At 42.1% G+C, this 16,048-nt stretch overlaps 1 protein-coding gene across 2 annotated transcripts in view; it reads left to right on the forward strand.

The window, feature by feature from the left end:
* The first annotated feature begins 1,329 nt into the window (after positions 1–1,329).
* Positions 1,330–16,048, forward strand: part of nrg2b (neuregulin 2b) — a 60,211-nt gene continuing 45,492 nt past the window's right edge. For both annotated transcript variants that reach the window (XM_031280041.2, XM_031280042.2), the window contains exon 1: positions 1,330–2,832. In XM_031280041.2, coding sequence (XP_031135901.1) covers positions 2,421–2,832 — 412 coding nt within the window. In that variant the 5' untranslated portion in view covers positions 1,330–2,420. The remainder of the gene's footprint in view (positions 2,833–16,048) is intronic.

Here is a 16,048-nt window from a genome sequence, read left to right on the forward strand (position 1 = left end):
TGATAATTCCCACCGGTTCAGCATGAGTAACTGGGGAATAGTGGAGGCAATTGGTGGCAGTCCTCTCCGGGTTAGTCAGCAGGAATTGGTTTTTACTCCCCTTCACTTAGTCAACAAATGATTTGCCTTCAAGGCTAATTTGGAAATTCTTAAATTGTGTGTGAGCTCTCTGAATGGCATCTATAATGAATGCATGAGTGGTTGAATAAATGAAGGAGAGACCGATCGGTGAATGGGTGGGCAGTGGGCGGAGAGGGAAAGAGGTGGGGGTGGGTCACTGGACAGATCACAGACGCTGAAGAGGATGTATTTCCCTTTTGAAATGCTGTGGGGATCCGCGGACTGGAGAAGCATTCCCAGTAATGTGGAACCATCAACATTTGATGAACATCAGAAAAGATAACTCTGCACGTTTGATAGCATTCAGCACCATGGACAGCACACCGGACTGAAACTTTTTTACTTTGACTTCCCTGTCAAAGAGAATGACTCTGATCTTAGGGTAATATGTTACAGTTAACACGGATACATTGACCGAGGAGCCAAACCGTCATTGCAGCAATCTAGCTGTGGCCTTCAGTGTGTATGAGCCTGTTGGGACAGAGCACTAAAGCTGTCAAGTCTTTCAGCACCATGGACAGAGACTGGTTCATGACTTGACCCTGCCATGAAGAAACCGGTGGATGAGGCCATCATATAGGCGCATACTGTGATGAAATGGCCTCTTATACATTTTCTTTATCATCTCAGTCATCCATAGTAAGACAACCCTGTCCACGTGTCCCCTATATGACATTACATTTGATTCCTTTCTCAGCCTGGACAATAAAAGGCTTTCTGACCTCTAGCGAAGGGCGCACAGCTCCTCACAGGGAGGGAAAGGCGAATCTTATGAATGGCTTGCTTGATTGATGGACACAGAGATAGAGGCAGGGTTTGGTTTGCTGTGGAGGGAGGAGGGGATACTCGTGGTAACCATAAAAAAAAGCCTATAAGCATATTGTGTAAAGCTCTCTTTTCATTGGTGGAGATGTATTCAATGAGAAAAATGTTTTTTGTTAGCTGTAGCTGAGCAGGATTGGCAAAATATTTGAGTGGAGTGTCTTTCCAGCATAATCCTTGCAGTTTGGGGATAGGAACTGACGCCCCCACTTGTTGCCCTAGAGTCGTTAAACTGTACAGTATTCCAAGGCAATATTAAGTGAACTGCAGTGACTCGCATAATAGTGTGGTAAATGTCAGCTTTTGGGTGTGCTCTCTTGCAGCGTGCAGCGAGCGTATGTATGTCTGAGGACATTTAAAGCTGAAGTCTCGAAACTCCCAGCTCGCCTCGCCATGCCGATGAATCCATTGAGAGAATTTCGCAGCGTTAGTCATCGCAACAACTATCCGCAGTGTGTGTAGTAGTCGCCTATAGCCTCTCTTGCACCTCTTGCACTTGAGATCCACAGTGGGCGCCGTGCGGGGCTTGGCTACAGACACACTCTCTGTGTCTCTGTGCACTGCGTGCGTGATTTCTCTTGCACCCAGCTGCAGAGGTTTAACACAGTCGACCGGCATGGGTCGAAGGCGGTGTGCCGGTGGGTGCCCGGGTCATTAGGGTGTATGCGCAGGACGTTGCGAGCCGACGCCAGTGACCGGGCAGGTGATGTTTGCTCACGTAAGCCGCTCGCGTTTGATGAGGGGCGCAGGGGACGCGGCTGGAGGGTGCGCGCTACTGTTGCATCGCCTCACCGGATAAGCGCTGCTATCTCATCCTGTCCGTCAGTTCCTCCCCGGTTTTCTGTTCTCTTTTTTATTTTTTTGCTCGCCGACTAACGGGTTTGCAGAAGTGGGACTCTTTTGACGATCGAAAGAAGTGGATAAAGGACCCGATCTTGCGTGTGCGTGTGCGTGGAGTGCGTATCATTTCTTGTGATTCCCCTGTACGCGCAAGCCGCTTTTTTTTTCATTCCAGAGAGGCAATGCGCCCACCCATGCGATGCTAGCCTATTAGCTGGAGGAGAGAGAGAGAGAGAGAGAGAGAGAGAGAGAGAGAGAGAGAGAGAGAGAGAGAGAGAGAGAGAGAGAGAGAGAGAGATTTCAGCCCTGGATTCGAGAGGAGGCTAATTTACGAGTCTTGTTTTGCCTTTCAGGAAAAGGGGAGATAAGAGGGGGAGGGTGGTTGGTGAAGGAGAATGCAGCAATCACATTTTTAAGCATGCAGAAGCGGGCCGTTTCCGGTTCCTAGGCTGGTGTGTCCCCCCATCCGAGGCCAGCAGCCGTATGGGGAAAGCAGCGGCAGACACAGATGGCATGGACACTTCCACAAGGTCTGCCGCTCTGCCCTGCCTGCTCTGCCGGAGCCCGTTCGCCGCCGTCTCTCTCTTCCAGCTCGCTCCGCCGCCCAGCAGCACTGCAGCACAGCACAGGCTGACGGCATGAGGCTTGATCCAGTGCATTTCTCCATGCTGGTCATCGGGGTCTCCTTCGCCTGTTACGCCCCGAGTCTCAACTCCCTCCAGGACCAGGCGTACCGATCCGCCGTGGTCATCGAGGGCGAGGTGCGCTCCTCCCCGGAGAACGTCTCCTCCCGGGAGCCCTACAGTGTGAATGTCAAAGTGCTGGACGTGTGGCCCGTCAACAGCGGCGGCCTCGAGAGGGAGCAGCTCGTGACCGTCGGGGACTTCGGTTCCGAGGCCCCGTGCACCACAGTGGAGAAGGACCACAGATATATCTTTTTCATGGACCCCACTGCTGAGCCCTTGGTATTCAAGGCATCGTACGCCCCTGTGGACGCCAGCGAGCCGGAGCTGAAGAAGGATGTGGAGAAGGTGTTGTGCGAGGACTGCGGTAAGTTAAAGGCTTTCCCGTTCTGCCTGCCGTACACTCACACCGCACTATAAGGGCCACTGAAGCTGCCATGGCGATGTAAGGAGACAGCCACCGCTCTCTGGCGGCGCGTGCACGTGTGTAGTCTATACAGTGTGTCAGCGTGCATACACGTGCATGCGCGCGAGCCGACTGACACTTTAATATCTCCATAACCTGGTCACCCATAATGAAATGAGAAGCAGGGAATGTGTGTGTGTGTGTGTGTGTGTGTGTGTGTGTGTGTGTGTGTGTGTGTGTGTGTGTGTGTGTGAGAAATACATATTTAAACCTCATAGTTAAACCCAGGGTTTAAACAGCAGGTTATGTAGACTAGCACTGATGCTCACTGGATACTGGAACTTCATTGTAGCCTGGATTCCAGCAAGGTCTGCATCATCACATCATTACATTAAAGTCTTAAGGTGGAACACATAGGAAAAGCCAGTGGTAACAGCTCCTGTGTCTGTGTGTGTGTGTGTGTGTGTGTCAGAGAGTGATATAGTTACATGTGATAGTGTGATAGGAATCAGGGACACCATCCTTGTCTTGAGGTAACCTCCTTTCCAAACTTTGTATAGTTGCTGACAGTCAGTATTACCATAAATGTCAAATGCCTTGCTGTTTTATATCAGACAGTGCCCGTGTTGACTGCAGGGACAGTCTGTGGGTGGTGGTAACTGTTCAAATCTCTCAACTTGTTGCAAGTTTCCACCACGGACATCTGAACTTGTGCTTCTTCTTTTTTCCTTGCAGTACACCAAACAACAGAAAGTCTTGTAGCACTTCCTGGTTTTTAAATGACTAATTTCTGTGAGAAGTAACTAATGGGCAGCAGCTAGCCAGGCCTGCGAGAAACTCTGTTAAACTTATTGTCACCAGCATGGCTTTTATAAATGAACAATCTGAGACATAAGACCGGGCCTATAGTCTCAAGATGAGGGTTGTGCACCTTTTCTCCCTTCATTTCTCTCCGACAGGGAGAAAAAAGTCTTGAATTGACCCATTTTCTTACCAAAGGTAAAAGAAAAAGGTCCAGAATCAAGGTCAGCTCCTCGGCTCATATAACACTTAAACTGAGCTCATAGAAAGTGTGAGTTTTATTAAATATGCTAGTTGCAAAGCTCCCTTACTTTTAACTATATTACCTTAAAAGACAATGCTGACATTTTAGCAAATCATCTCCATGATCCATTCCACCTCTGTTTTCAGTATTTCAAAGTGCTGCTTTTATGATGTAACTACAATTTGTACAATGTACTACTGTGTTAAAGCACCTGCTTGTCCTGTGGCAAACGTGGTAAAAGTACAAGGGCATAAGATCTTAACTGTGGAAGTGTCCCACATTTCTCCAATACAAGCTTTAACACTGTAAACGTTTTGGGGTTCATCATCTTTGTTATGTGAATGTGGGGACAAAAGCTTTAAAACAATGTATTTACATTAATATTTTTTTAATGTAATTTTGTATTTTTAAACAATATTTTTTTTTATATACTCATTTCCCATCTTTTAAGTTCTTCAAATCCAGAATCAACATCATTTCCATGCAAACCAACAGTGTGTCAGTACAAAGTGTTAAATCCTAATAGGACGTAACTCAGATGTCTTAACAAAGGGTTCATCCAGCATTTGAGCGAACAACGTGATGTTCTATTTTTACCTCTGTGCTAAAATTATCAAGTCATTTATTTATGACAGTGCTGTTGCAATAAGGCTTCCGTCTAAAACACATTTTTTTCAGGCAGGGATAAGCTCAGGAGAGGAGATACCCACTTATGAGCTGATTCACCCCATGCACGCCCACACACACGCACGCACACACACGCCAAAAGCCACAGATACAGGGAGAAACACAACCTAATTAGACACTGCAGCGTGTGTGGTGACACTATATATGCACTGTGGCAACCAGTAGCCTCTGAATGTCCAAAGCATCACAAGAACACAAATGTTTCTTACTATCATCCCCTCTGTTTCTTACCTAAGGTTGGTTGGATTCATCTACCAAACCTAATCACAGAGATCCAAAATCCAAGCCCAGAGTAGGTCAACGAGGTTAAAGGAAAAATTCAACCACAATCTATCACTTTTTAACATTATTTGCACCTAGTAGCACTGAATGCTTTATACAATTAGTTAGTACTCCATTTCTTCAGACAATTCTGCTATGGTGAAGTTGAGTTCGGATGTAGTTTAACAACAGGAAAAAACAATATTTAAACATTATACTTCTCTTTGCAGCACAAATTCAGCTTCATGTGTCGTCTTCAATGCTTAATACATCTCAAACACATAAACCTATTATTATTATTATTATAATAATACAACTAAATAATCCCCCTCTGCAAAATGCCATGAACTGCTTATTGACCAGGACTCCCCCTGAGTTGTAGCTCACTCACTGGCTACACTGAGACTTTTCATTGGGTGGATACAGTAATGTCAGCCGGTAGTGAGCTACGACCGAGCAGGTCTGATCTTGGCCAGCGATCAGACTGGAGAAGTGTATGAGAGGATACTGTAGAAGACTTTAATTGGAGACAGAAGTAACTGCAGCTCAAAGATGGATTTGGGATAAGGGGCGTGTCAGCAGACACAGTGTAACCAATCCCAAACCTAGTCTGAACACAGTCAGCCAATCACAGCCAAAATGTCAGAACGCCTACTTTTGTACACACCCCTATCAAATTCTGCCATTGCACTTATATTGGTGCTTTTGTTTACAGTTACCAATATCTGTTTCATTTTTTTTTTTTTCAGTATCAAACTGTAAAAATCTGTTTGTGTTGTACTGAGCACGTTCATAGCTGAGGCTTGCTGGGAAGTCGATTGTTACGGACAATTTTATACTGTTCTGTGTTCAAATTGTTATCTGTAATTATAATGTTTGAATGGTGTGTATCCGCTGGGTGCAGGCACACCTGTCCCCTCTGACCCACTTTGATAACCCAGCAACAGATAGAGGGATAGAGGATGCAGCTCTACTTTTGCATAATGAACAAGAACACTGCAGCTGTTATGTACTGGGTGGCACAATTAGTTACGAGGTACACAGCTCAACAAACTCGTCAGACTTTATTGTGCCATGACAGTACACACTCTACTCTGGCACAGTGGTGGGATGTAACTAAGTACATTTACAATTTTGAGGTACTTGTGTATTTCCGTTTTATGTAACTTTATACTTCTATTCCACTACATTATGGAAGCCAACATTGTACTTTTTACTCCACTACATTTATTTGACAACATTAGTTACTTTGCAGATTGAGATTATTAATACAGAGCTAATACAGCTGCAACATTAGTCTTTCTGCATAATGAATAATTTTCCTTTTGGTACTTTACTCAAAATACTGAAAAAAGCATCAGGCTGGGATTGCCTCCACACAGCTCTCACAGACCGGAAAACAAAGAACAGAGAAACTCGGATTACAACACAGAGGGAGTGTGACTTCATCCTATGCTCAGGCTGCCTTTACTGCACTATATCTTTACATAGCAAATCATTTGTTTGCTGCCATATTCCTGTTCTGAATGTCAAGTACAGCCCCTTTAAGTATATTTTGTAGCTAGCACTTTTGTACTTTTACCTAAGTAATATTTCAAATGCAGGGCTTTTACTTGAGTATCTTTGCTGTATAGTGACTATGGAAGAGAATTAGGGCCACATGTGAAAAATGTATTTGAGTTCTGAGTTTAAAGTCAGAATTCTGAGAAAAAGTCAGAATTCTGAGAAAAAGTCAGAATTCTGACTTTTTGTTGTGTGATTTGACGCCGTAGCGAGTAGTATGAAATGGCGAAAATCCGCGTACGGAGGTTGGTCGGGGTGGAGGATGGGTCAAACACAGGACTTTCACCCAGGAGAGCGGGGATCGTGTCCCGTGTGTCACGTTTCCTTTCCATGTTTGTTGTTTTCCTAAACCCAACCCCGTTCTTCTTTTCCTAAACCCAACCGGCGTTTGACGTTACATAAACCCGACCGTAGCCTCGCGATAACACGCCACTTGTCTTAAGAAAGTGGGCGTGTATGTTTATGCAAAGTCATGATATCATGTTGCTAATCCTCTTCCGTAGGTATCACTACTAGTAAAAGATCGAGTACTTCTTCCAACACTGCTCTAGCATATATATATACATATATATATATATATATACATATATATAGGCCTGTCGTGATAGTCAATAAATCAATTAATCGCACGATAAATAAAATTAGCTCGATAATTTTTCCGGCCGCGATAATTTCCATTTGCATGCTTGTTTGTTTTCATTTTCTCTCTCTCTCTCTCTCTCTCTCTCTCTCTCTCTCTCTACCAAAGAGACTGGAGCACCACTCTCGGTTCCTTAGCGTAACAAGGAGTGAACCCTCTTGTTAGTCGCATGATCTTTGTGTGGAGGCGGGACTCCTGGCGGAGAGAGAGACAGAAAATGCGAGTAGTTGGAGCGGGGTTTTCCGCAGCACTTTGCCGTTAAGGCGCCGTCAAAAAAAGAAGACGTATATGAGCGATATCCGCCGTGTTACTCGGCGTCCTGTTTTCTCCCTTTCATTCCAAACCACGCAGTTGACAACCTGCAGGTGGAGGCGGTGGAGACAGGCACGGACACAAACGCCGCTGTGGACTTGTCAGTCTTGCAAGCGGTTTCAGGAAAGTTGCTGTATGTGTCCGACAATGCACAGAACATTAACCGGTACAAGCCTACAGCTGTCAGTGTGTCAGAGGCTCCCGGACAGTGAACTGAGACTCCGTTACCTGCTTGTCAAAAATCGCCATTTCTAGCTAATAAATTAGCCTAAGGTAAACGCTAGCTATGAGTAAACAGAAGTGACGTGGTGGCTGGAGTCTGTTTGTGTGCGTGCGTGCATGCGTGTGTGTGTGTGTGTGTGTGTGTGTGTGTGTGTGTGTGTGTGTGTGTGTGTGTGTAATATTCTTTAGAAATAAAAGTGTATTGATCTTTGAAAAGGTGTACCTGCATTATTATGTCATTATCATATTAGATGAAAATGGTCTCAGAACGACAATATTATCGTTTATCGCAATAATTTCTGGGACAATTTATCGTCCAGCAAAATTTGTTATCGTGACAGGCCTATATATATATATATATATATAAAAAAACCTTAAATTGTTAAAAGCACAGACCCCTTGTTGTGTGAGAAATAATGAGACATTAGAGCCATCTTCTGAAAACAGAGCCTATGCTGATTAAATGGCAAGAGAAATCAGGTTTCTCTCTTACTGTTATTACGGTCTTACTATGTTATTGTATCATGGCTAATCCAATAACCTCTCCCCTTTTTCCACTACACCCCCCCATCCCACACCTCTGACCAAAACACAGAATCCATCTTGATGAGGCAGATCAGACTCTGTAGAACTGGCTGCAAAAATGGAGTACAAACTAATATAGAACTCAAGGCTACAGGAGTTGAGTTATTGATAGGGAATCTTTGTTCTGTCCTGAGCAACTGAAACCACACATAGGCCTATGTCTCCACTGAGCTCAACTGGCCTTTACTGCCTGTCCCTCACTACTCTCTCCTTGTTTAACTCGGTGAAAAATAACTGAGGTGTGTGGACGGCTCACACTCCCCTGCTTAAAAAGTACAAAACCAATCCTATCTTACATCCCAGGCAGTCTAAAGCCTAATGTAGGTCTTCTCTGATCATTACTGTTGACATACCTTTTGAGATACATTGACAGTTTCATCCTAAAATAGCTTTATCTGATGCCCAAACATGCTCCTGTCACTGATGCTGTATCTAGTGCTGCATACCTCAGCTCTCTACCTCAGCCCCCCCCTTCTTTCTGTCTGCCTCCTTGTGCTGTAGCTGACTGTAGCTGAAGTGTGTGGTTCAGCTTATGCCTGCCCTCCTGTCAGTCAGCCACACAGAGGAGGAGAGAAACAGAGAGAGAGGAGGGGAGGGAAAGAGGGGGAGAGATCTTTAGCTTTGAGATTACAAATAGATGCCGCATTATTACATATGTAAGACTTCCAATAATAGCCAGGGCCTTTTTCTTGTAATTTTTTCACTTTGGACAGGCTAACTTTCCAGTCTTTATCCTAAGTTAGTTTAACCATGCTGTGACTTCAGCTCTGTACTTGCTGTAACACAAACATGAGAGTGGTATCAATCTTCTCATCTCACTCTTATAAAGAAAGCGAATGAGCACACTTTAATATATTGCACTATTCCTTTAAAAGTCGTCTATGACATAGATCTCAGAACACTCACAACTCTCAAATAATCAACCAAATTGACGGTTAGGATTTCTTTGCTAAATTGGACAGTATGTGCATGTAGGTGTGTGTGTTTGTGCATGCAAATGTGTATAATTACGTATAAGGGGTATGGAATTTGTATACAAAGTGTAATTGCAGATTAGTGTGCATGCATATGAGACTATGTTGACGGCCTGACCTATGCATAGCAGACTGTGTTTACTTGTGTGTACCACCAGCACCTTATCAGCAGCAGTATAATTTCTCTGGGCTAATGTGCACTGCTGTCTCTCAGCTCAGACCCACATTAGTGTGTACAGCAGCTGGAGGGCAGAACCGCTGTGCCATTGATCTCCAAATCCCAGAATTAAGGGAATTTTGCTCTGGTGCAGGATGTCAAAACAATCTTTGGAAACAGGAAACATATCCAAGGCCACACCTTGGACAAGTCCTTAAACCAGCCCCAGTGAATTTAAGCTTTCATTAAGTGCTTTCTTTGGTGCTAACACCTTCAGGTCTGTAGTGAACAATTGTCCCTATTATCCAGGGGATGACAGATACGGGTTTGTGGAGCCATAAGAGAATCAGAGTTACATTTTCAGGCTCCTTGGTGCATGAATCTCATGCTCATACTGCTGTTTGTATCGGGAACAGTACTTTGTGAATTCTTTAATTAGAAGGCATTCCACCTAAAGCCAGATAATAATATGAATGCACATGCAAGGAGATTCACTGGTGGAATCAGTGACTTGACAATACTAAGTGTGTGTGTGTGTGTGTGTGTGTGTGTGTGTGTGTGTGTGTGTGTGTGTGTGTGTGTGTGTGTGTGTGTGTGTGTTGCAAGAGGTCATTCACTTGTCTGTCTCATCCTTTTCCCCCCTCTTTGTTGCGTTATCTGTGTCTATTTCAGACACCCTCTGTGTGTCTATTTCTCTTCTGTTTCTCTCTCCTTCTGTCTCTCTCACTGTCCTTGTCTCAACAGAGCATTATACCTCTACACACACACACACACACACACACAGCCATGCCAGTTAGCTGTTGCTGTTGCTGCTGTGCTGCAGATGCCCCAGTGTGCTGTCATTAGCAGGGAGATCTGGGGCTGCTATAAATTATGCACACTGAATAACAGAAGGCTGAGGATTTCTCCCCTCTGCTGCTGCCTGTGCTCTGTTTGTGTGTGTGTGTGTGTGTGAGAGAGGATGCATAGACCATGTATTTGCTCATTTATGTACTACTGACATTACACTGATTAACTTTGCTTGTCGATGTGTGTGCTTGCGTGCTTTTCTGTGGCTCAGCAAACTGCCTAAGTCGTGTATACGTCCTTCAGATATGTAGCGTGTGTGAGTGAGTGTGTGTGTGTGTGTGTGTGTGTGTGTGTGTGTGTGTGTGTGTGTCCGTCCTTGCTTGTGAATAATGTATCAGCACTCACCTTTTTCAGCAGTCAGCCTTAGTTGAATACTCATGACACATGCCTCTTAAAGGGACCAGCCCAGGGCCACATGGCTCAGTTTGTGAATGAGAGAGGTCTTTGTGTAACCCCACTTACACACACACACACACACACACACAACACACAACACGAACACACACATGCAGATGTACTGCACACACCACCCACACACTAATGCGGCTGCCGCTGCACACACCCTCCTCACTGCATCAGCAAAGTGGCTGTTTCAGACAGGATGAATTTGGCCGATACTCTCTCTGTTTCTCTGTTCCAATTACTTCACCGCAGAATTAGATTAGACATCAAATTCAGAATTGAATAATTAGAAATGTATATGCAAAGAATTTGTCAGTTGGCATTCCAGATAACACATTTAAAAAATGACTTTTTTACTGTTTCGATAAATTTGAGGCGTCTTACTGTTTTCTTGGAAAGCCAATTTTAATCTTTGGCATTCTTCTACATTAGTAGCCCTGCTGGGCCCGACTGTAAGGGGTTGGCATGCAGTCAGCAAATGCCTGATATTCATGAAGTTGTATAATGGCATTTTCAACTGTCACTCTGGGTAACGCTTCATGAGCAAGAAGTGCTTTCTCTCTCACATCCAAGGTGCTTTCGAGCAAGGCATTCAACTAATGCGGCTGTTCTGGTCAACTTCCATGTGAACACGAGGAATAGTAGTACTGAAACAGAGGATGTATGCTCTGCAGAGAAAAGGGTTAAAACATCCCTTTGGTTCTATATCAGGCTATCTTTGGCTCAGAAAGGCGTGGGCTATCTTTATCTGTCTTTGTTGTGGCGATCTTTGATGGTGACAGGTGGAGTATCTTCATCTGTCTTGCAGATCTCCTCCTCTGCCTCTCTAGATGTTATCTCTAAACTATTATAGGCCTGTGGTAGATACTTTGTGTTTGTTTTTGCATCTTTGTATGCTTCTGCGTGAGCAACATTTTTTTTTTTTTAGCTTTTGAGAAGTAGTGGATCTGTATTTTCTTTTGAGGGAACATTCTGTTCATTATTTGAGAAAATGTTGACAAAACGTTACCTAATTTTAACTTATGAAACAATATTTCAGCTTCCCTTGTCGGCTTGCTTCGAGATATTGAAGTTTGTTGCCTGTGATTTGACAATTACGCTGCAATTCCCAAGATTTACAAGATTGATTTTGCCTCATTTCTATCTGCACCGAGGTTAAATACTGTAGATTTGGAGCTGCACAGCAGGTGCATCACCATCATCTCTAAGAAGAGAACTGAATCTTTCAGTTGGTTAAAAAAAAGTTTACCAAAATAGCAACTTAAGAGGAAGTTAGAAATTATATTACTCTATATTTTAGTCAAATGTTCTTGTTAAGTGTTTCTGTAGTAAGGAAGAGAAATCCCTTTAAACATATGGCTGGTTTTAGTGTATATTTTTCTTATTTTCAACTAATTCCATGAAGACCAAAACCAGCAATGCGTTAATGCACACGGGAATATATCCAGTCCAATGGGTCCCAAAGTGAGGTCCTGCAACCCCCAATGGTCCTTAAAGGGGGCTTTTAGAGCCAAAAGGGGAATCATTTATTTTCCCTATAATTCCATCCATAAGAAACACAATGACAGAATGTTGACAGACTAATTTGGTCATGGGTGTCAAACACTTTCTGTAATAAAACATCTAAAAGCAAATATTCTATCATATTGGGGACCCTGGGAGAAATTTCTTATTAAACGGGGGTCCGTGGTGTCAGTTGAGGAGTCCTTCACGTGAAAACGTTTGGGAACCACTGTGTTTGTCTGTCTGTACTTTCCAATTTTCCTACCCTGCCTATAACCCACTCATTCCTAATGAAGATGTAAATGTGTGAAAAACTGGTTAGGAATATTTAGTTGCATTTTTAAAAGGTTATGGAATTTCAAGCTGGCCCTTGTAGTTTTTTTTTTAGCAAACATCACTGTTTTGGAAGTATTTTCAGACACAGATTACAGTTTTTTTCGATTGCTAAATGACAGTGAGCACAACTGGAGTAACGTGCAAAACTCTAACTCCAGTCTGCACAGCAGCAGTTCATGTGGACCAAACTCTAGTTAGTTTTTCATTGCTTGAACAAAGTTTTCAAAATACACTTATCCCATGACTTTAACCACAACGTGCCCAACACTGTGGATTTACAGCACTTTGTTCAAATGCTACAACACTGCTGTCTATACTGTTAACCACACATTCAAAACAGAATAGATTTCAGCCTGGTGCCTATCAAACACTGCTGACTGCAATTTTCGCTGAAAGCCTAAGCAGGTGTCTTGTTTCAGAGTAGTTAGTGAACATATATAGTATTTATATAGAGAAAGCTCAGAAAGCCTTTTTTTGTATACAAACACCAAATAAGAATGAAACCATTATACACTGTACCGTTTGAGAGGAACAGGTAAAAGAGCAAAGACACCAACATGTCCAGGTCAGATGTCTGAGGTTATATACACAGCTATGAAAAAAAATTTGAAAAATACTATATCTTTACAATAGTAAGCAATAGCATTCTTACTGTTTTTCAGAAAGTAATGGAGGTGAAAGCAATGGAAACCACATTGACATTCATTAGTATTTAGAGATGATGCAGACATCCAATGTGATGAAGAAAACTTGCCGCATGATGCTGGAGAGAGGCAGGATTAGTCACACTATTCTTTGTTACTGTTATGTACCTTTACTTGTTTCCCAGTAATATTGTAAATTACTAGAGACAAAATACTATATTGAAGCAAACTGCTGATTTTCATTCCTTCTTGTTTACCTTACTTAAAAAATGGTATATTACATAAAATCTATATCTTTTCTTTAAAGAAACTATTGAGTAGTGTGAAGTCACTCAAACTGTAAAGATGAGAAAGTTAGTAATTTCTGTATTGTGTAGTGTTTTTCCTCTCAGTGTGTTCTGAGTGACAGTGTGTGTTCTGAGTGTTTGGCTGCACTGAGCCTGTTTTGAGACGTGTGTTAAGAGTTGTGTTGCTGTGAATGAGTTTTGCAGATGTGAACTGTTTAGCTCAGGTGACTGTTGGTAGTGCAGACTGTAGTTTGAGTTTTGCACATGTGGCTTCAGTGCCCACTGTCGTTTAGCAATCGAAAAAAATACACGACTGTAATACACGTTTGGTGCACTAGTGGGTGTGCGATTGACTCGACAACCAAAACAAATACAAATACAGTGACCGTGTTGATGGTGAAGAAAGAATACGTCGCTCACGCTCACTAGTCTGTTGTTGGACAACAATGGAGCTCTATGACAATAATGTGATGTATCAGTTTTTGGAATCACAAGTAGGCCTACCTGTTAGTAGAATCAGTTAGGGCTGGGTGATGTGGAGAAAATCAAATATCACGATATTGTTGACCAAATACCTCGATCTCGATACCGCAGCGATATTGTAGGGTTGTCTATTGGTGCTTTCACTAAATATTAATGATAATAATAATAATAATAATAATGAGAATGAGAATTTTTGAAAAATAATCATCAGTAATGTGGATATAATGACTAAGTGTTTAAAGGCAAATAATAGAACAGTTACAACAGTGTGGTAAGTTCAGAAAATGGCATCACTTTACTGTAATGCAGCTTTTAAAACCAGGAAAAGACACCACTTATGCCATATTACGATATCCAAAATCTAAGACGATATCTAGTCTCATATCACGATATCGATATAATATCGATATATTGCCCAGCTCTAGAATCAATACATTGTTGGTTTTGTCCTTTTTTAAAGGTCCAGTGTGTAACGTGTTTAGTTGTTCATTATCAAAATCTATGTTGCTTCAGGAACAGGAGTCTTCTTCTTCGCCCAGAAAAAGACAAAAAGAATATTGAAAAGAGCAAGAGACAGGCTTTTTGAAGCATGAAGGCTACCGTAGCTGTAATACGTACTTTGAACTGCGTGGCACGAGAGAGTTGATTGATATATGATCTCAATGCTATATGGGAGAAATTCCCACACATTGGACCTTTACGGATTCTTGTTATTTGGATTTGTTCATAATAAGAAAGATGTAGAATATCAAAAGACCTATCCTTTATTTTATTTTATAACATTTCTTTTAGGCAAATCGTGTCTTACTAATACAGTTAACATGTTTGTAAACTGTTTGAAAATGTAAATGTAGAGAATTAATCAGATAGGGTATAGGAATAAATAATCATAATCATTTATTTTGCTATTTTCACGGTTGTCGTCCTTCCTCTCAGTGGTCCCGGATGTCAGTACCTTTTTTAACCTCATTTACTGAGGTCAAACTTTCTGTCTTCATTATGTGTCGTCCATTTATCTACCATGTGTCACCCAGGTACCAGTGCATACATTTCAGCTTTAAATATATATGTGTGCTGCTGGTTCAGTTTGACTTCATGGATCATCAGTGTTTATATTAATCTGTAATTACAATCATGTTGTACAACAAGCCAGAGGTGTCTAAGATAGGCTGACTGAAATAGGAAGATTGAGACAGAGCGTGCATCATTTGTTCTCTTGTTCCCCATATTATTCATAAATTATTATTAAAAGCTGATTATTCTAATTAATTTTATAGTAGCTAACAATGGTAACAACCCCGCTTTCTGCGGACCATTCAAGTAATTTTAACCAAACCGAGGCAAGATTTGTAAGTGAAAATACAACATGCTATTCCCCTTGTTTTATATTCCATAGATACATTATATTTGCTATAAGAAAAAAAAGTGTCAAGCATGGTCTGTTGTTAACCTGCTGGAAATGACAAAACACAACTTAAAAGGGAGATACTGTTTCTTGAGCAGCAGTAAATGAGCACCCCGTCCAGTGAAAGTTGGACTCAATCATAATAAACCTTTTGTCGCTCGTGTCTCTTGGGTATGAAGCATCACAGGCTGGCCCGCTGATAAAGGAGCATGCAGTGATCAGTTTACTGAGGTTACATTACAGGGTTTCTGGGAAATCATCTTCAATTGTAAAAAACTGGTTCCTCTCACTGCTGTTTGGTGCTGCCAACATGCAAAGTTGCCAAGTGCAGATTTAATGCTCAATAAACCTTTGTCAGTGCAGCGCATTCATTTTAGTGGATATGGAAATGCCAGTGGGACTTTAATGCACAGCAGTGCCATTCAAACAAAAGGCCAAGAGGCTAGTGTGACTTTTTTTCAAATATCACATGTAGTTTAGTGTCATACTTACATTCCTAATGGAGACATCTCTGCCACTGTAAAATAGAAATAAAAATAGAAGTCAAACTTAAATATGCCTACAGTACACAAAGCATTTACCTGAAACACCAGTTAGCTCTCCTTACTGTTTTGTATGTCCATGCAGTCAACTTTTGTCTTCAGCAATTCCTGGTTGTTCTTCGTGCTTTTATGCTTTTTTTCTCAAACAATTGATGTAGGCCTATGTAAAATTACATACACCACAGAGGAATACATCAACCTCAACCCATCAGTTTAGTTTTTAGTTTCAATTAGTTACATATGAATAAGCTTAGATATGAGAGCCTCACCTCACATGTGT

The sequence above is a fragment of the Sander lucioperca genome, chromosome 1 (assembly GCF_008315115.2).
Source record: "Sander lucioperca isolate FBNREF2018 chromosome 1, SLUC_FBN_1.2, whole genome shotgun sequence".
NCBI lineage: Eukaryota > Metazoa > Chordata > Actinopteri > Perciformes > Percidae > Sander > Sander lucioperca.